The sequence below is a fragment of the Pituophis catenifer genome, unplaced genomic scaffold (genome assembly GCF_029215685.1).
Source record: "Pituophis catenifer annectens isolate HBS135680 unplaced genomic scaffold, rPitCat1.0.hap2 SCAF_1, whole genome shotgun sequence".
NCBI classification, from domain to species: Eukaryota; Metazoa; Chordata; class Lepidosauria; order Squamata; family Colubridae; genus Pituophis; species Pituophis catenifer.
The window spans coordinates 283,757,965-283,778,970 of NW_027256881.1; the positions used below are offsets into that span (position 1 = coordinate 283,757,965).

The 21,006-nt window shown below is 40.0% G+C and overlaps 1 protein-coding gene across 1 annotated transcript in view; it reads left to right on the plus strand.

Moving 5' to 3' along the window:
- Nucleotides 1–5,411: 5,411 nt before the first annotated feature.
- The window catches only part of RPAP1 (RNA polymerase II associated protein 1), a 66,725-nt gene continuing 51,130 nt past the window's right edge, over nucleotides 5,412–21,006 (plus strand). The window contains 4 exon segments of the mRNA XM_070939958.1: nucleotides 5,412–5,494; nucleotides 6,965–7,202; nucleotides 19,072–19,217; nucleotides 20,167–20,259. Coding sequence (XP_070796059.1) covers nucleotides 7,013–7,202; nucleotides 19,072–19,217; nucleotides 20,167–20,259 — 429 coding nt within the window. The 5' untranslated portion in view covers nucleotides 5,412–5,494; nucleotides 6,965–7,012.

Sequence of the window (21,006 nt, forward strand, 5' to 3'; positions counted from 1 at the left end):
AAGAAAGAAAGAAAGAAAGAATGAATGAATCTGGGGAAAAAAAGCAGAGTAGAAAGCCTGCTATGATCCTGTGGAGTGACCACTCGGTGGGATTGGTGAATTGACCTCTGAAGACCCACAGGCCTTCTATTGACAGCAACTAGGACCAATGGAGGCATTTCCCTTGCCCTCTCTTTGTAGAGATGCATTTCCCATTCTCTTTCATTGCTGAGGCAGAATAGGAGCTGGAAGTGCAGCCAATACACTTTTTCTGCCAACATATTTTCTGCCTGCTTCAGCACTGGAGAACAGCACTACTGCTGGGCTGAGAGGTCCTAAATGATTAAAAAAATCAAACCGCTGGTCTGAAGAATGTGCAGTGATAAAATGAGCAACAAAGGAAACAAAGGTTGGAGCACAACTTGGTTAGTCTTAGCCCATCAGTTCATAGAATCATAGATTCATAAGGTTGTAAAGGACCTTGGAGGTCTTCTAGTCCAACCTCTAGCTCAAGGCAGGAGCCTTATACCATCTTAGTCAAATAGTTGTCCAGTGTATTTTTTAAAACTACCTGCGATGGAGCATACACAACCCCAGGAGGCAAGCTATTCCATTGATTAGTTGTTCTCATTGTCAGAAAATATCTCCTTACTTACGTGTTGGATCTCTTAACAAGCTTCCACCCGTTATTTCTTGTCCTGTCCTTTGGTGCTTTAGAAAACAAACAATTCTTTGTGACAGCCCTTGAAGTACTGGAAGCCAATGACCAAGTCCCACCCAATTCTTCTCTTCAATAGGCTAGACCAGGGGTGTCAAACTTGATTTCATTTGAGGGCCGCATCAGGGTTGTATCTGATCTCGGAGGGGCAGAGTGGATGTGGCCAGGGTGGGCATGGCCAGCTCAACATCACTGGTATTAGAGTGCCTGTGGTGGCCTGAGCGCTCTGCCAGTGAAAATGGGCTCCTGAGCTCCATATCTGGCTGTGATGGCTTCCTGCAACCCTCTGCCAGCGGAAATGGAGCTTGGGAGGGCCACCCTCCCAAATTCCGTTTTCGCTGGCAGAGGCACCATGGGCTGGTCCTTTGTTGTTTCCAGGGTGGCCCCAAGGGCCAGATCTAAGCACCCTGCGGGCCAGATCCTGCCCCCAGGCCTTGAGTTTGACACCCCTGGGCTAGACATACCTAGCTCTTCTACTGTTTGTCCTATGATTTAGCCTCCAGACACTTTATCATCTTTGTTGCTCTGCTTTGCACTCTTTCCAGGATCTCAACATCTTATCTGTATCATAGCAAGCAGTATTGGTCACCATGTATCTGAATATCTGGAAATATGATGAAACTGAACAGAGATGATTCAAGAGTACTTTGGTTTGATTGGGGAAATGGTTTTTTAAAAATCCAAGCTTCATACTTAGGTCCAATATTTTGTAGATGCACACAATGTCATCTTCAGAAAGAGGATATCTTGCTGCAACATCAGTTAAGAGTCTACCTATTTCTTCCTGATCTTGGCAACAGCTGCTTTTACTGTTCTCTTTCTTGTTCCTCCAGATGCTGCTAATGTTGTGTGCATTATATTAAGCTGCTTTGAGCAGGTTTGGAGTAACAGATACTGTGGTACTGCTATTGTATTTTTAGCAAATGTAGCTCTTTTTGCTTCTTCATTGTGCTGAATCAAGTTCTGGGCTGTTCTTATGCCTACCCTTAGGCCATTTACTGGAAGAGGGATTAAAGAAGGATGCAAAATAAACATGCTTCAATCTTTTCACAAGAGTCAGAAATGTTCAGGTTGCATTTTTGATTAATAGTGTTCTCATTGTTGTACATTGCTCTTTCAGGTTTAAATATATGCAGGTGCAAACTAGAAGATATGACTTTATATAAAGTTCAGAAAGCTATTTTGAATACATCATAGTTTGCCATTGATGTCCAAAATCACATTAGTCAGTTTTACTTGCTTACAGATTAAAAAACAATTATCATTGATTGTCCTAAAGATGCTCTTTCAAGAAGCAACTGGACTTCCTTTTTTTTTCCTTTGAAGATGAGAAGCAAAACGTCTTCAAAGAAAAACAAAGTTGCCTCTTGAAAAAGCACCTTTGGGACAAACCTGGATGGCCTGGATGACTGAGAATCTTCATAGACATTCTCAATGGTTCTTCACCTCAAATATATTTTTCCCCATCTGCAGACAACAGAAAGCAGAAAACTTTCCATTAGCCTTAGTTCCCAACATAAATTTGCAGTTGACATCAGTTTGCTCCTTTTTGAGTCTTTTGCAATTGGCTGGAAGGCAAATGTATTAGAAGGCAGAAATAAACATACCATACAATCTTGACAGGTTAGAGAAATGTGCTGGAAATAACAGAAGAGAGTTGAACAGGCATAAATGTAAAGTTCTGTACTTAGGAAAGAGATTCAGATAAAGAGGTATAGGTTAACAGTAGTACCTATGAAAATTATTTTGGAAAATTACTTTCAAATTAATAAGAAAGGGAAGAGGTTACCAAAATGACTTATGAAAATGTAGGCCACATCAGCAAAATGTGTTTTCCAATCTATGAGAAGTAAGAGGTCTACCTTTTTTTTCTGTATTGGACTGTATTGGATTGTACTTCAAAGATTATATTCAATTTTGGGAACCAACAGGTTCAGAGAAAGATAGTGAGAGTGAGTGGGGAATATATCAGCCTTCTTTGGGTATGTACGCTGTGCTGAAAACCAGGATTAAATCAAACCAATAACCTGAAAGAATGTCACACTAAGGTCTTTGTTATTTCAGAGGGCAAAATACGAATAATGGTCTTTAAATTACAGGAAGTATATAACAATGGGATTGTTATTAATAATTTCCTGATAGTCCAATTTTATAGTGTCATGTTGTAACTACAGAGGCTGAGGTTCTCCTTCACTAGATATTTCAAACAATTATCTTGGTTAGTGTGGATGCTTTAATTTAGACCCTGCATTCAGCTGAATGATCCTTCGAATTTTAAGATTCCCATTTAACTGAAATATTTTAGTTTATAATACCAGCTGTAATGTTGTAATCCATGCTTATCACCCAAATGATCTCAGGCATGCAATTAACACAAGCTATGAAATCCTACTTTCAACTACACTCACTAAAATTTAGGTGATAGTAACTGAAATTTTTTGATGCATTTCAGAACTTTATTTCATAACTAAATTGGACATGATCAATTCATGTGTATATTCATCATCTCTACTCCAGAATACCTGACAACTTTCTTTTAGTTGCATAAGCACACCACATACTTATTTTGTTTTCTCTAATCACATTTGTTAATTTAGTTTCCTTACAATTTTCTCATACTTGTAATCCTCTATATGCCCTCTATCTCCAGTTGGACCCAAATGTTGACCTGCTTCAGTCATGGATTTGATCAACCAAGGCTGTAATTCTTTTTGATAAGATACATAAAAGTGTAGACTATGCAACCAATGTTAGTTGTACTCATGCCACATGCAATATTCCACGCTAATGGTAAAGTCAGCTCCAGTCAGTTTTGGTATGTTTTGGCTATGACACAAGTGCAAGCCGCCTTGAGTCTTTGGAGAAAAGCGGCATACAAGTTGGATAAATAAATAAATAAATAAATAAATAAATAAATAAATAAATAGCCCAGTTTTATCCCAAGCACACCTAAGTTAAGAAAGCTAAAGTCTCTACTCTAAAGACTGTCTTGCATATTAACATACTATTGCCTATATCCTATCAATTAGGAGGCATGTGTGTTGTACTGACAAATTAATATATACTGTATCTAAGATACAAACTGAAATATACTTTCTTTTTGCATGAATCAAGTGGTGAAAATTATATTTAATCCAGTTTTGCCTTCCGGCTTCCTGGTAGAAGTATTGAGGTTGTGCTGGGAATTTGGGAAATTGGAGAGCACAAATTGGGGAAAAACGATTTATTTCCTTGGCTTTATCTTGGCTATACACATACACAGAGGCTTACAAAATGCAGCCAAATCATCAGTGTTACGGGTTGAATTATTAATAGGAAGATAAAATACAAAATATCTGAAAAATTAAGAGCATTTGTATATTATGTATTTGAAGTATATTATGGATTTGTAGTTCAACAGATGTCTATGAAGATTCTCAATTATCCAGGTCACAGTTGTCCCAAAGGTGCTTTTCCAAAAGGCAATTGGACTTCCCTGGTTTTTTCCTTTGAAAACATTTTCTTCTCATCCAAGAAGCTTCTTCAGTTCTCACTGAAGAAGCTTCTTGGATGAAGAAGCGAAACATTTTTGGGACAAGCTCAGCCAATATTTCGTTTGCACTTAGTTCCATATAATATGAGGAATTATATCTTCCAACTGTCTTCTCTTCTCCAACACATATATACTCGGTGGCTCCAATCACTCCTAAGAATTTTTCCTTCCAGATCTCTTATCTTCTTAGTTGCTCTCCTCTGGACATGCTTATTTACCAATGTCCTTCCTAAAATGCAATACCCATAAATCAGCATAACTTTCCAGATACCAACACAGTTTACAAACAGTGCTTTTTCCTGAATTTGACACTTGGCTTCTCATCCTTATTGATTTAAATAAGGTTGAGAAGCCTTATTGGCTTCTCAGTTGTGAGTTTTGCAGTGGATTGCTCTTTCTTTTTGGCACCCTTTGATAAGATAACAAATTCAATACCAATGATAAGGCAACTGAAGTCAAATTTCATTTTAATTTCTGCCTCCTAAGCTCACCTTCATCCATTAAAGTAAGGAAAGGTAACCCTGAAATATCACTTCAGTTCTTTGCCTTGCATAAAACTATCTTTGCACTGAAATTCAAAGCCTTTACCCTGAATAAACTTGACAAAGTCTGTATCCCATTAAATCAGGATTTGCTATGAAGACAAGTTTGTTTGTTTGTTTATCAAGCATATATAAGATAACAGATATAAGTATAAACATGATTATGAATACAGGAAATGGATAGGAATAAATGGGGATAGTAGGCACGTTGGTGCGTTTATGCACGCCCCTTATACTTATTTTAATCCCAATAAATATTTGATATAAGAAGTCCTGCCACTTAAAAACCGATGGTGATATGAATTTTTGCCCTTGCTAATTCTTTTTAACACTCTGTTGTCAGAAATTAGCATTCTTTAAGAAATTTGAGCCTGACACTTATGGAATGATCCCCGCCCCAAAATTCTCTCCAAAGCATTAAACAGACGGTGATAGCAGTCACAAAAACTCCACTTCCATCAGCAACAGCTCTCGTATTCCCGCCCCTCTCCTTCTCTCACCAATCACGAGAGAGCCGAGGGGCGCGGCATCCTTCTAAGGGACCTCCCCTGAGAGCACCGCCCCCCCATTTTCCCCCTGACTTGTGCGCGCCTTAAGATGACGTCCTTCTGCGCGTCTAATTTTGGTTTCTAGTGTCTCAGAGCGTGAGAACGGCGAAAGGCGGACGAGCCCGGGAAAATCCGGGCGGGTAATCTTAAAAAGAGTTTTGTAGGTTGAAGCAAGGTAGGTTGAGCCTCTAAAAATTGGCCCGCGTGGTTATTCTCGGTGGAACGAAGATTTCCTTTGATTCCAAGGAATCCCGTTCCTTCTTTTAAAACAGTGTTTCTCAACCTTGGCAGCTTGAAGATGGGTGGACTTCAACTCCCAGAATCCCCCAGCCAGCGCTGCTGGCTGGGGGATTCTGGGAGTTGAAGTCCACCCATCTTCAAGCTGCCAAGGTTGAGAAACACTGCTTTAGAAGGAGGCGCATGAAAAAAAGAATCGAGTCCTATTTTTGTTGCTATCCCGAAATAGCAACCCCAGCTGCAAAATAAACTTGCTCCATTCACTCCTTTCCCGCCTCCTTTGGTGGAGAATGTTACTGTAACTTACAGAAAGTCCTTACTTGCAATGCTTTTTGCATGCTTTCATTCTAAACAGCTATATCAACACCTCATCTATGATGGTCTTTTAGCACTCCTGAAAATGATTAACAGTGATAATCTGGGGAGGGCAATAATAATGTGATATAGAATTGAGATAATATAACACGTAAGGCGTTTTCCTAAATAAAAGTACATTTTTCATTTTTCTTTCTTTCGCTATTTGCCTTAGGTATGCCATCGATTCTTTTTTGAAACAGAAGCAGAATTCCGTTCCTTTCTTTTAGAAGGAGGCTCGTGAAAAAAAAGGATCCAGGCGTATTTTTGTAGAGTGGAACATCCCCCCCCCACAGCCCCCAGTTTTGCTTTTTCATTCTGACAACAGAATTGGTTGCAGTGAGAGGCACTCTGCAGAACAGGTGTCTGTTTTCTGTTGTGCTCCAAGCCACTAAAACACATCTGTCAAGTGTACAGAAATAGCCACCGGACTCCCTTAAATTTACTCATGCAATTAATTTGGTACTGAAATATAAACAGTCACGTTTCTTCTGCACATAGCTGGCTATCTGCGCGGTAGTGGCTTTTTGAAGGCTTATTTCTTAAGCCTCTTTTATACCCTGCTGTACTTTTCCGAAGTAGACTAGCTGTTGAAATGTGGTTAATGCTTCTTCCACTGAGTTTGAAAGCTACATAAATACTGTAGAAAAGGCATATTGGGGGAGGGGGAAGTCACCCATTCTGTGACAGCAGTTTGTGGAATAGTCAAATCGAAAGCAGATATGTTGAAATTCTGGCTCCATCCTGAAATAGCAAAATTTCAAAAAACTTGTTCCATTCACTCCCTCCCACATTCCTTGGTAGAGAATGTAACTGTAACTTACAGAAAGTACTTACTGCAATACTTTTTTCGTGCAATACTTTTTTCATTCTAAACAGCTGTATCAACACCTCATCTATGATGGTCTTTAAGCACTCCTAAAATTGGATATTAACAATGATATTCTGGGGGTGGCGCTAATGATGTGATATAGAATTGAGATAATAACTCATAAGGCGTTTTCCTAAATAAAACTACATTTTTCATTTTTCTTTCTTTCACTATTTGCCTTAGGTATGCCATAAATTCTTTTTTAAACAGAAGCAAAAACATAGACATAGGATGTTGTCAAGGCCTAAGCCTGGAGAGTCAGAAGAAGATCTGCTGAGATTCCAGAATCAGTTCCTGGAGACTAAATCTTCCCCAGCAGTTAAAGTAGTAAAGAAAGCAGATAAAAGAAGAGGAGATGTGGACAGAGACAGTGATGACAGACGTCCATTGCAGTTCAGTAGGGATGTGGTGATGCTGGATGGTATGTTCCGTTCAAATTATTTTATGCAGATTATTGACAATGTTAAAAATGGATATAGCCAAATCCGAGTCATCTTGTTTGTTAGAATTGTTATATTTTCATGGCATTCTGATAATGGTCCTATCTACATTTGATATGATAAAATTCCTTATGTAGTTTAATCTAGAGTAACCTTTCCTAATCTAGAATCATCCATCTCTGGTATACTATAGCATCTGACTTCTTTCTTCCGCTTCACATTGATCTTCTTGGTTGAAGAGTCTGTTTGATTTCATCTGTGCTTGCCATTTCATCCTATATAAGCATTTTTACAGTTGAACTTTACAAGGTATATGTAAACTTTTAGTTGGTTGAGTCAGAGTTTTTTGAGTCATTCCTTTAGTTGGTGACTTTATGCATATACGTAATTCTAGAGCTGTTCTTGCAATGGTGGTGTTACTGCTATGTACTTGGCCATCACAACTGCAGATATGATTCTTGCATTTTCTTAGCAAGAAATACACCTTCATTTATCATTTGGTCTAGTCTTGCAATGGAAGTAACCACTATAGCATTCTCATCTGTACAGTATGGAAATCCTGTTTATGTGTGTTTGATGCTGGCCAGTGTTCTACTCCATACATTGCTACTAGTCTGATGATCATTTAGCAGAGTTTGGATTTCAGGAACAATATAGAGCAAGTTACTTGTTGCATAGAATACCAGTAACTTTGTGCCACTTAATCCAGGCAGTATTTACTTATATTTGTCATTTAGTAGCCTTTCACACTTAGAAGTATGTATAACCCCAGGTATCTGAATGATTATTTTATTTAATTTGATGCTATCTTTCTTGAATGTATCATTGGTTTGGAAACCGCATTTAGGATATTAAATATTCTTCATATTGAGTTTTATTCCAAAGTCATTTTGATGTATATCTCATTCCTATATTAATTTCTCAGGTTCCTTTACATTTTGCTAGCAATCATGACATCATCATATATAATAAGTCCATTAGTGTTGTAAGGTCTGGTCACAGTGTCATATAGAGAATGAAAAACAATAATGAGAAGGTAGATCTAGGAAGATTATAAATGCATTTAAATGTCTGGCAGCATTACTTACTAATCTGGTAACATTGTGGTTCAGCAGATGTAGGTCTTGAATGCATTATACAATCTAAATGATAGGTAGATGAAGTCATATGGCATTTGGCTGAATGCTTTTTCTAGGCCTGTGAATGCCAGATGTGTGTGTTTTCTTGTGTTGCTCCATCAGTAGATCAGCAGCATTTATTTTGTGAGTTTTTCCAAAGTTCTTCATAGAGCCACACAGGTTTGACAAAATGGGAATGTCTCAGAAATGTGCATCTAATATATATTCAAAAAAAAATTCATGGTGAGGGATAATAGCCAAGCTTGTAGTTTGAGCAGTGTTATACATTGCCTTTGTCTTTCCTGATTTGTATTTTTGTATAGCTCTGCCAGATTGATTTTCTTTTAAATTTTGTTGAGCGCTGTAAATTATTCTGCTCTTTGTGCTTCAAGTAGCTTCCAGATTTCAGCTGGGATGTTATCCAAGTTAGTCACTTTGTTGTTCCTCCTCTTGCAGATGGCAGTTGAAACTTCTTCAATACTGATGGCAAGTAGCAGTCCAGAAACGGGGTCAGTTTATCCAATAGTGGAAGAGGGAACTGTTTAATGCAGCTTATCTCAAAATAGTTCCTACATTGACAGTGTAGGTTCTAGCAGTCATCTGTTCCTATCTTCGATATTGATGACTTGTCCTAAATTTTGGGTGGAGCATAAGCACGTTTTAGCAAGGTAGTTGACTTTTTTTGTCCCATCAGATTTGTCTAATTGGTTGTATAAATCTTGGTATTTTCAGCAGTCACACTTTGTTTTGCAGCAAATGTTAGTTTCTGATATTGCTTGTGATTATCTGCATTTGTTGTCAGACAGATTTTGTAGGCATTTCTTTTTGCCTCAATGGCTTGATCCCACATAAGGTTTGTTTATCAATGAAGTATTAGCCAGATTTTCTGTTTCCTAAGAGGGCTGCGGCACAGATTTTAATATCCAACTAGCCTATTCCAAATATTTTTTTTTGCTGAAGTTTGTAGTCAGTGTTCTCAGTAAGGCTTCAGCTACGCCCCATGTTCTGATGATTTGATCTGATGCGAGGCCCTATAGAAGCTATAAGATAGATCTAGGTATCAAGCATTAGTAGTCAATGTTGGATAAGTATAGTTTCTGAAAGAATAGTATCCATGACTGTCTTCAGCATATGTTTCTGTGCTATTTTATAGTCAATTTGTATAGCTTGATTTCCGTTCCTGGAAATTATGAGATAGTTACAACTGCTGTGTTATAGGCTTCAGCATATTCCAGGAGACTTGTGCCATCTTTATGGTATTCTTTAAGTCCTTATCCAAAATTAATCTTTTATTTTACCTAGACATCCAGTCTGTGGCACATAATATGAAATAACTGTCAAAGTACAGATATCCATGTCAGTATTGATGGATATTAGATCAGGGGTCCCCAGGCTGCAGCCCAATACCAAGCCATGTCCCATTTGGAACCGGTTCACGTGAGCGGCTGGTTGGCACATGCATGCTCACAGTTCGACTTGCACGAGTGGAGGCCGGTGCACACACAAGCACGCAGCTCAACTTGCGTGAGTGGTGGGCCAGTTTGCCTCTCCCCCTCTTGCCCGGCCGCCAAGCCATAAAGGTTGAGGACCGCTGTACAGGTAGTCCTCGACTTACAATAGTTTATTTAGTGACCATTCAAAGTTACAACAGCACTGAAAAAAATGATTTATGACCATTTTTTCACAGTTACAACCTTTCCAGCATCCGCATGATCATGTGATCAATAGTCAGACGCTTGGCAACTGGTTCATATTTATGTGTCCCAAGGCCTTGTGATCCCCTTTTGCCAAGCAAAGTCAACGGGGAAGCCAGATTCACTTAACAACTGGGTTATTAACTTATCAATTACAGCGATTCACTCAACAAATGAGGGAAGAAAAAATGGAGCAAAATTCACTTAACAAATGTCTCACTTAACAGAAATTTTGGGCTGAATTGTGGTTGTAAGTAGAGGATTACCTGTATTAGATCATCAGAGATTGGCTTCACTTCAGTTACATTGTCCCAGTTTCTAGCTGATGATAATAGGCACAACATTTTGTTTAACCTTAGCGTAGTAAATCGGCTTGTAAACGTCTCTGATATCCTTAGCTTTTGCATTGGCTCACTTTGTCTCATACATGCGACATCGACTAATTTGTGGAAATGGCCTGTTAATATGTCTATATTGATGTTTGCTAGTCAAATTTTATATATAGGATCTTGCTATTTTTGTTTTCATTGGATTTGCTTCTTTAGTCTACCATGCCTTAGGTAGGTAGCCTAGTATTCTAGTTATCCCATCCAGACGATCATTTGTGGGGGATGCTCATGCCGTTTGCTTGTGAAAGTAAATCATCAGTGCATGGTGATGAGAGATTTCTTCCACAGCCAACTTGTTGCAGAGGCTGAGACTGTCCACTTGTGGTCTTATGTATCTCACAATGGACAGTGATTAATAAGATTAAGAGCCTCGGTGGTGCAGCGGACTAAAGTGCTGTTTAGTGCTAGCACTTAGCTGCCAGCTGCCTGCAATTAGTGCAAGTTCAAATCTCACCAGGCTCAAGGTTGACTCAGCCTTCCATCCTTTCGAAGTAGGTAAATTGAGGACCCGGATTGTGGGGGCAATAAGCCAACTTTGTATAGAATAACACCGCTTGGGGGGGGCCAAAAGCCCTAATAAGCAGGTATATACAAAGAAGTATGCAGGCTATTGCTATAATGCATTGTAAGCCGCCCTGAGTCTACGGAGAAGGGCGGCATATAAATTGGACTAATAAATAAATAAAATAAATAAATATATATGTGTGTTTATATGTATGGATATATATGTATGGATATATATATATGGATAAATATGTATGTGTGTATAGATATAGCATGTGAATATGTGTGTTATGTATGTGTACACTTTTGAGAGAAGGCAACAATTTCATTTTTAATGTATGCCAGTATGCCCACAGTGTGCCCACAGTAAAAAATGACAATCAAGATTATCTATCTACATATCATTTGAAGCTGCCTAATAAACATAATAGCTATAAACTGCTCTCTGATATGAGGGTGTTCCTCTGTCTATGACTTTGGAGGCATGCTGTTCAACCCTGGTGAAAAAATTGATGGGTATTATCCCTTTACCACAGAGTCAGTTTGGTGTAGTGGTGAGCCAGGCTAAGATTCGATATTGGGATAAAACTCAAATATTAGAAATCCAAATCTTTGGTTAAGACAGAAGTGCCTCTTCCGTGCCAAGGTGCTGAATTGACAAACGGTATTTGACGTAGGTACAGAATTGTAAAAGGGCAAACTGACCCTAAACAGATACATCTGGTGTTTAATGTTTATTGCACCCCAAATGTCATGTAGATTTCAGAGAGAAAATACTGTTTCCCTTACTGTCCTCTTTACTGCTTGTGAGGCGTCTTCTAGCCTCTTATCTCCTTTTGTTATGTCTTGAGCTCCGGAGCTGAAAGCCTGAGCCTGTGGGAACAGGGCTGTTATGTCTTTCCTAGAGATAGATTAAAGGGTAGCTTCTACGTGTGAAATGCATCACTCTCTGTAATACTTTTGTCTTTAAACTGTATAAATACATGGCCAGAAGAAGCCATCGGCGTTCAGACTTTTTCGTGGTCTTCGGACTGTTTGAACCTTGCGCAAATAAAAACTCTTTCCTGCACTGAAGAGCTTGTCCTAGTCCGTCATTTTTCCTGCAACAGCTGGCGACGCCGCCGGGACTGGGGGCAAGGCGATATTTCGCTGAGGACCGTTTTGACCCCTCGGGACCATTGGGAGGTCGCTCCTGAACATTCTCCAGGCGCCACGGAGATACGTCTCCGGGAGACAGCCGCGATAACCCTATGGCCCCGACGGTGCTCTGATCGAGTCCAAGAACCCTGCGGTGCAGGAAAGGTGGTCTGAACAAATTCCTGGCCAGGAATCTACGGAGTGGGAGCGTTTTAAGTGAGTATATTGTAAAAGAATTGTACCTGCCTCATTTGAAGGCAGACGGAGGGACCTGATCACTCCCTCGGACTCGGGGTGGCTACCCTAATGAAGTCCATGTCAGGTTGTGTGGGTGGTTAAGCCATCGCATTTCTCATTAGTGGCCGTGAGTTTCCGGGGCTATGAGTCGATGGCAGTGTGGTAGAAGGGATGGGGTTCAGAGCATGCCAAATACTCCATTGGCATGCATGTTAAAAGGTTTTGACAAGTATTTTAGCAACCCTTCCTATCCGAAAGGATCAAAGGATCAATTAAAATTCTTATGTAAACATGTGTGGCCACAAAGGGAGATGGGCTGACCCCCCTCCCCCTCAGGGATGGTTAAGGGAAGAAACAGTGGATAAGTTGTGGGGAGTGATTGTAGTGAATCAGGATAAATATCCTGATCAATCTCAATATATTGATCAATGGGTGAGACCCCTGTTGAAAAAAGCTGAGGATTTATTGCAATGTAGGGCTGAAACAGTCGGGTTATGTGTATCTGAGCAGGCAGGAAAAGTAAGGGGGCTGCTGGAGGGAGCGGAGGAGGAAATCAGAGGCGTATGAGTGATCCTGGCGTGAAGTCAAGGGGAGTCATCCGCCTAGAGGTAGCAGTCAGAGTGAGGGAGAGGGGGATGATGATGATGATGATGATGATGATGATGATTTGGAGGCTGTGGGGGCTGTAGGTGGAGAAGAAAGAGCAGGAGGCACGGATGAATAAAAAGGCTGCTTTGTTGGCAGGAGCACTGCGAAGTGGGATGCAAGGGGGTTTTTCTCCCCCCCTTCCTTTGGAGGGGAGAAGGGGAAAAGAGATGCTTTTAAAACTTTTTTTCTCCTTTCTGGTGTTTGTCTGGTTTTTTTTTAACAAAATAGGCTGTACACCACCCTGAGTCCTTCGGGAGAAGGGTGGTATAGAAATAAAATTACTTGGGAAAAGGAATGCCCAAGACAGATGGTGAGAAGTAGAGGGATGAGAAGAGCGGATTTTGGGTCAGGGATGCATGGGCAGCTCTCTGGGAGAAGGGGAGAGCGAGGACAGAGGAGAGGTTTGAGCAGAAAGTATTGGATTGGCAGACATGACTTGGTCAGATTGAGGGGGACCAGGCTTGGAAGAACCCCCGCCTGAGCCATTAGTTACAATGAAAATAGGGGGTCAGTACAGAACGTTTCTGGTAAATATGGGAGCAGGAAGATTAGTTGTAAATAAGCAGATTGCAGCCCCCCGGATCCCATAAAATTCAGGTCCAGGGGGTATCAGGGCAAGCCATGGGGCGGCAGGTCTTGAAATCAGAGATGTGTGATTTTAAAGAAGCTGAAATCCAGCATGAATTTTTGTACATTCCTGAGTGCCCTATTCCATTGTTAGGCAGGGATATGCTGAGCAAATTAGGGGCAACAATTTCTTTTGATGAAGATAGTTAGAGAATGACCATAAGGCATTCTCTGGAGGAGATTTGGAGGTTGTTTGATGTGCGCTGAGGATAACCTGCCGGGTTTTGCAGCTCGCCACCCTCCAGTGGGGGTGGAACTAAAACCTGGAGTGGAGTCTGTGAGTATAAGGCAGCGTCCCGTTTCTTGGGAAGCTATTTGTGCTATTTATGAAAGCATTCAGAGATTTGGAAGCGGGGTTTTTGGTGCCTATTTAGTCCTCCTGGAATACTCCAATTATCCCAATTAAACAGTTAGATGGGTCTTACAGCCCGGGGCACAGTAACTTTACACCCGGCCGTGTTGAATCCATATTCCCTGTTAAGTTTAATTCCACCCCGGGCTGAGTGGTTTTCTGTTATTGATTTAAGGGATGCATTCTTTACAATTCCCATTCACCCCGTAAGCCAGCCACTGTTTGCATTTTGAGTGGGAGAATCCTTACACAGGAATGAAAATGCAATATACTGGGACTCGGCTGTCTCGGGGATTTAAGACCTCCCCCGCATTGTTTGGAATAGCGGTAGCTAGAGACTTACAGTATTATGTGCCTCAACAACCAGGAGACACAATACTGTAATATGTTGATGATGTTTGGATCAACAGGACTGACAGAGGATTTATGATGGGAGAATGCTAAGATGAATACACGAGGATGTTAGATTTGTTACTAGAGTGTGGTTATTGGGTAGCAAGAAAGAAAGCTCAATTGGTGAAAAGGAAAGTTAGATATTTGGGATACAATATAAGGGTCATCGAGCTTTAGGACCAGAGCGGAAAAGGGCGGTCCTAATGCTGGTAGAACCCCGGACAAAAAGACAACTGAGAAGCTTTTTTTAGGACTAGCTAGCTTTTGCTGTAATTGGAGGGGGGGGCCAAAAAGCTGGCCCCACTGTTTGAAGGTGCTGGCTGCAAGTGCAGAATTGATTCAGAATTGTAATAAATTTACTTTTTCTTGTCCTATACTCATGCACTCCCCTCATGAGGAGCAGTCTGTGTTGGATACTAAGGGACATTTGTGGATTAGTGGGCAAAGGTTGACAAAATATCAGGTAATTAGGAGTGAGAATCCACAGGTGTGTCTGGTGGTGTCTAACCGATTAAATCCAGCAACTTTGTTGCCTACGGAGTCTGTTTCTGAGCATGATTGTTTACAGGTATTGGAGGTTTATTCCACCCGACCATGTAAAAAAAAAAAAAAAAAAAAAAAAAAGGTAAAATAAGGTAAATATGTATGTTAGGTGGCCTGATTTAGGTCGTAAAGGGGGGGGGGTTGGAATATGGAGATGGTACAAGAACTTAATAAGCAAATTGAGAGATTCCAACAATATGTGATGGAATAAGTACCCCCTAGATTAGTAACTTAATGTCACTCATTTGAACCTGGGGACCAAGTGGAAGATGGAAGGGATCTTTTATTGGTATTATGACTTCTCCACTTGCTATTAAGATTGCAGAATTAAAATCATGGATCTATCGGACATGAGTCAAGGCAGCAGCTGACACCGGCTGGAAAGTGTCCGTGGTCAAACAACATCCAACAAAACTGACATTTGAATGTGCTTAAAGAAAGCTTTTGTATTCTATATATAGGTTACCTTGATGTATATCTGCTGATGTAACCCGCTGTAAGCTAAAAAGAGGATGGAGCACCTGCTCTCTTGAATTGGTCCGGAACTTGGATCCTGACAAGAGATTGAAGATCATTGCGGATCCATGTGGGAGGAAAATTGGGTGTGGGCACTTTGAGTAATTGGGGTAGTAGCTTTATTGATTATTGTGTTTTACAGATATAAGCAATGGTTTTGTGGACAACCAGGGCCCATTTGATTTCTCAGTCGTTCCGATTCCTAATATTTCCCCAACCGGCTGTGGAGTGTGAACCTCTTACAGATGAAAGAAGTCCCTGCTTAGGACACCCTGGAAGCTGCCTTTTGATGCAAAGGAACAGAAAAAAAGATTTTTTTTAATTGTATTGGTTTTGTAATTGTGGGTGTGAGTGTTGTTGTTGCACTCACTGTATTGATTGTGTTTTATGTATAAGCTGTAAGGTAGAGTGGGACGTGAAAATTATAGAGGAGGTGCTAGTACATTATTTGGTAATAAATCCTGAAGAAGTTCCCTTGTAATGTTATCTGAAAAGGGGAAAGCTGAATATACCCGAAATCCCTAGCTATGTAACAAATACCTTTGTCAAATTGGCAGGAGACATAGCCCACACTCTGAATGTATCGGATTGTTTTGTATGTGGAGGAACTAACATGGGAGAAAAATGGCCATGGGAAGCCCAGGAATTAAATTGTTCCAAAGTTTTAGAAATGGATTATAAGGGTAATCTGTCATATAATAAGGGTAAGGATGGAGACTGGACTTTGACTGCTAGTTTGGTAGGGAATGTTTGTTTCCAGAGAAAAATTGTGGCAGGCTGTCGTCAGGTGGGAAACCTCATATGTACAGGAAAATGGGAAAGTAAGGTATGGTGGTCAGGAGGTACTGCCACAGAGGGTACTGATAAAAGGGCCCTGTTTAAGGTAAACGGGTTCTCTTTTTTTAAAAGATCCAGATAATCAGACCCTTGAATGGCTGGCTCCTGATGGACTATACTGGATATGTGGTAAGATGGCATATGGGGTTCTACCTAAATCCTGGTGTGGAGCTTGTGTCCTGGGAATAATTGGACCAGGATTCTTTTTGCTTCCCCTTAAAACTCGACAGGTTTTAGGTGTCCCGGTATATGATGAGGTGGGAAACTTAAGACAAAGAAGACATGTAGACACGTCTGCAATAGGGAAAGTTAGGGTCGGAGGTAACCAACGTAGTTGGGGAAGTGTAGAATGGCCTGCAGAGCGAATTATTGAGGTTTATGGACCAGCTACATGGGCGGTAGATGGCATGTATGGCTATCGGACCCCTATATACATTCTGAACCGTTTAATTCGTCTGCAAGCTGTGGTTGAAATCATCACCAACGAAACTGTAAAAGGTCTTACTCAATTAGCTGGGGAAAGTGTCAAATCAAGGACATATATTATGCAGAATAGGTTAGCTTTAGATTATTTGTTAGCCAAGGAAGGAGGGGTATGTGGAAAGTTTAATTTGACTAATTGCTGTGTAGAAGTTGATGAAAGCGGAAAGGTTATTAAGGAAATAACAGACAAAATGGTTAAAATAGCTCATGTGCCAATCCAGACTTGGAAAGGTCTTAATTTATAGGATATGTTTTCAGGATGGTGGTCAAGGTTACCTGGCCTGCAGGCCATCTTTGGCCTGGTAGGATTAATAGCTGCGGGGTGTATTTTTCTCCCATGTATTTTACCTCTGTTTGTTAAAACTATCTCTAAAAGTCTATCCTTGCTGGTGGAACGTAAGACAACTGCTCAGGTGATGGCTATGTGGGATTACAAACGGCTCCAGCAGGAAGAGGACCTATGGTGTGACTCGTCTGGATAAACAGATGAGTCACAAAGGGGGGTATGAGCCAGGCTAAGATTCGATATTGGGATAAAACTCAAATATTAGAAATCCAAATCTTTGGTTAAGACAGAAGTGCCTCTTCCGTGCCAAGGTGCTGAATTGACAAACGGTATTTGACGTAGGTACAGAATTGTAAAAGGGCAAACTGACCCTAAACAGATACATCTGGTGTTTAATGTTTATTGCACCCCAAATGTCATGTAGATTTCAGAGAGAAAATACTGTTTCCCTTACTGTCCTCTTTACTGCTTGTGAGGCGTCTTCTAGCCTCTTATCTCCTTTTGTTATGTCTTGAGCTCCGGAGCTGAAAGCCTGAGCCTGTGGGAACAGGGCTGTTATGTCTTTCCTAGAGATAGATTAAAGGGTAGCTTCTACGTGTGAAATGCATCACTCTCTGTAATACTTTTGTCTTTAAACTGTATAAATACATGGCCAGAAGAAGCCATCGGCGTTCAGACTTTTTCGTGGTCTTCGGACTGTTTGAACCTTGCGCAAATAAAAACTCTTTCCTGCACTGAAGAGCTTGTCCTAGTCCGTCATTTTTCCTGCAACAGCGGTGAAGGTATCAGGGTAGAAACCAAGAGACTGGAATTCTAATCCGGTTTTAGGCACAAAGTCAGCTGGGTGACTTTGGGTCAGGCACCGTCCTTCAGCCCTAGGAAGAAGGAAGCAATGGTAAACCACTTATGAAATCTTGCCAAGAAAACTGCCGGGACTTGTCTAGGCAGTTGCCAGGAGTCGATACTGATTTGAATCCCCCACATATTGTTCCCTGAAATTGGTATTCAGAAGTTTGTTACCTCCAAGCAGAGTAAACCTGTGTCTTGCAAGACCAGTAGCCCTAGGTTGACATGTCCTCCATGCATGTATCAATCCCATTTTAAAGCTAACTCAGTTAGTTGTCATCTGCAAACCTTGGGACAATTAATTCCATGTTTTAATTATGTATTGTGTTAAAATGCTTTTTTTTTTAAAAAAAATCTCAGTGATCTTCATTGGGTGATCTTAGCATTTTGAGACTTTCTTTCTTTATCCCATGCATGATTTCATATTCCCAGCCCTGTCCCTGCTCACCTGTTTTCTTTTTCAAGATTAAAAGTTCCAGATCTTCTAACCTTTCACCCTAAGGAAAATCTCTGAATCCTCTGGTTCATTTTGATTGTCCTTTGATATAATTGTATGCACTTAAAATCTTTGCAAAGTGCATTCTAATACAACTTGTTTTGCTTTGATTTGAACTTTCTTTCTGAGAAGCCTACATCAGCCAGTTAATTTAAGAACCTTGAATAAAAATTACTTTGGCTGAGTTCACTTATTGTGCTGAGCCACAATATGATCAACATGATTTTGCTCAGTACAATGTGTGAACTTTGGTATTATGTTTTGTTAAATATGATTAGCTATTATCACAAAGTAAATGCTATGGCTTCTTCAACAAATCATGTAATAAAAAGCTGGGTTAGTACAAAATGTTTGTTTCTTAATTTTATATTGCTGTAATTAATACCACAGTTACTTAGGATTTATTTTTCATTTCCTATCCTTGGAAGAAGAAACTATTAGGTAAAGGTAAAGTTCCCCTCACACATATGTGCTAGTCGTTCCTGACTCTAGGGGGTGGTGCTCATCTCCATTTCAAAGCCGAAGAGCCACGCTGTCTGAAGACGTCTCCATGGTCATGTGGCTGGCATGACTAAATGCCAAAGACGCACGGAACGCTGTTACCTTCCCACCAAAAGTGGTCCTTATTTTTCTACTTGCACTTTTTTTACTTGCTTTCAAACTGCTAGGTTGGCAAAAGCTGGGACAAGTAAACTATTAGGTCACTAATTTTCTACCTATTCGTTATTTTCTTTGGTTTCTCAGATTTTCCAGATCTTCTTCCACCTTTGACACCAGCTCCTCCAAAGAAATCCAGATTCAAAAGTGCCCATGTCCATTTTGATGAAGATCCAGGGAAGCAGTTGGATTGTAATGATCAACATATCACAGCAGTCTTAAGCAAAATCATTGTATGTCATATTTGTAGGAATCATTATAAAAATAAATATGACTGATGACATGTTTAAAACCAAACTATATGGTCTAAAAAAAAAGTAAAGTAAAATGATATGTATCAAAGTAATGCAATCATGACATCTCTTGAACATCTCAATTTTGTAAGGTTTATAAGATGTGCATAGTCGATCATGCTTTCTCATTTTTGTTTAATTTGTAATTCAGTCTGTAAATATAAACTAGGTTGGTGTAAGGATTTTTCAAGATCTGGCCACTGGATCTACAGAATCTACTAAACCATATGATTGGTCTCTTGCTAGAATTTACAGTGATATATCACTGGAATGTCATTCCAAGCTTTATAGCAGAGATTGGTATTACCTTTGCTGCCTAGGATTTCTTTAGATGGAGGTCCATAACATTGTCTTTGGAATATTTTGTATGACAAAGAAATGTTTTCCCACTAAGGTGCTCCTTTCCTAAGATGTTCTTAGATAGAACAGACTTGATGGATGTAAGATGAAGATGGGAAGATAAATGGATAGTTTTGTTCAACCAATGGGAGTTGCTTTGTGAATCTGTAATGTTTTCTGCCTGAAGCATAGCCATTGCTTAATGGCTATGAATAGCTGCCTGTTTAGTTTTACAAGGAGACCATTCCTAATCAAGGGGGAAGTGAGAATGTAAGTGGCCATGAGAGTTATTTCAGGTCTATTAAATTCTCACTGAAGAAAATTGAATTTGAATCATCTGCATCTGAGTCTCAACTCTTTCTGCTAGGCAATTTTGTCCAAACTTGGCAATTTTAGGACTTACAGTACAGACTTCAACTCCCAGAATTCTGAGAGTTAAAGTCCACAAGTCTTAAAATTGCCAAGGTTGGATACTCCTGGCCTAGGCCATACTAACCATCATAGTTCAGATAAGTAAGATTCAAACGTGTCATCTCTTTATCTGTGGCAGGAACATGATACTAGTGGTGCCAGGGTGACAATGCCAGTGTTCACGGGTGATCCGTTTCCCAAAGTTTTTCATCGATCTGAAATAAAAACTGAGGTAAGAAAAATCAGCATTGTATTAAACAATTTGCTTAACTCAACTAGTTTTGCCTTTCTTTTTTGTTCTACTAATTTTAACTTTACTTTTTAATTCTGAGTTTTGTGCTGAGATTCAAAAGTACTGTCCGCAGATGGATATTTATTATGTTCTTTTGTTGTGATAACGTTTCACGGAGCACCTAAAGTTTCAGCAATACTACTTCAGTTTTGAAGGAAGCTGTGATGATGGCTTGATTCAGAGGACCTGAGTTGATTGAAAGGACCAGCTAAGGAGGGGAAGTAGAAAGGAGTAGCTACTGTGTCAGGAAAAATAAATACTGAGAGTGAGATAACCATTTGGTCCATTTCTAACTAGCTCCATCTGCTTCAGGGTGTCTCAAGTATGTCTCTTCTACAGGAAAGTATGGTGATAGAATGAGAGATAGATAAGGAATAAGAAAGGCAACCTGGGACTTTCTAGAACTGCAACTCCCACAAATCCAAGCTTGCATGATCAAAGGCAAGACATTTATAGGAATTACCCTAAACAGCTAGAGGGCATGATAGGAAGAGGGAGCCAAGTCTGTCAGGTTGATTTATGGGCAGGAACTCTTGTGTGCACTGGAGTGGAAGAAATTTTCTGGATTTTAGCCTAAGGTTTGATTCCTGAACATTGGTCAATCTCCTTTCATTGAACTATGGATTACAAAATAAATGTTTCTATCTGTAGAAAAGAGCAATGAAGAATTGCATTTCCCCCCTTATA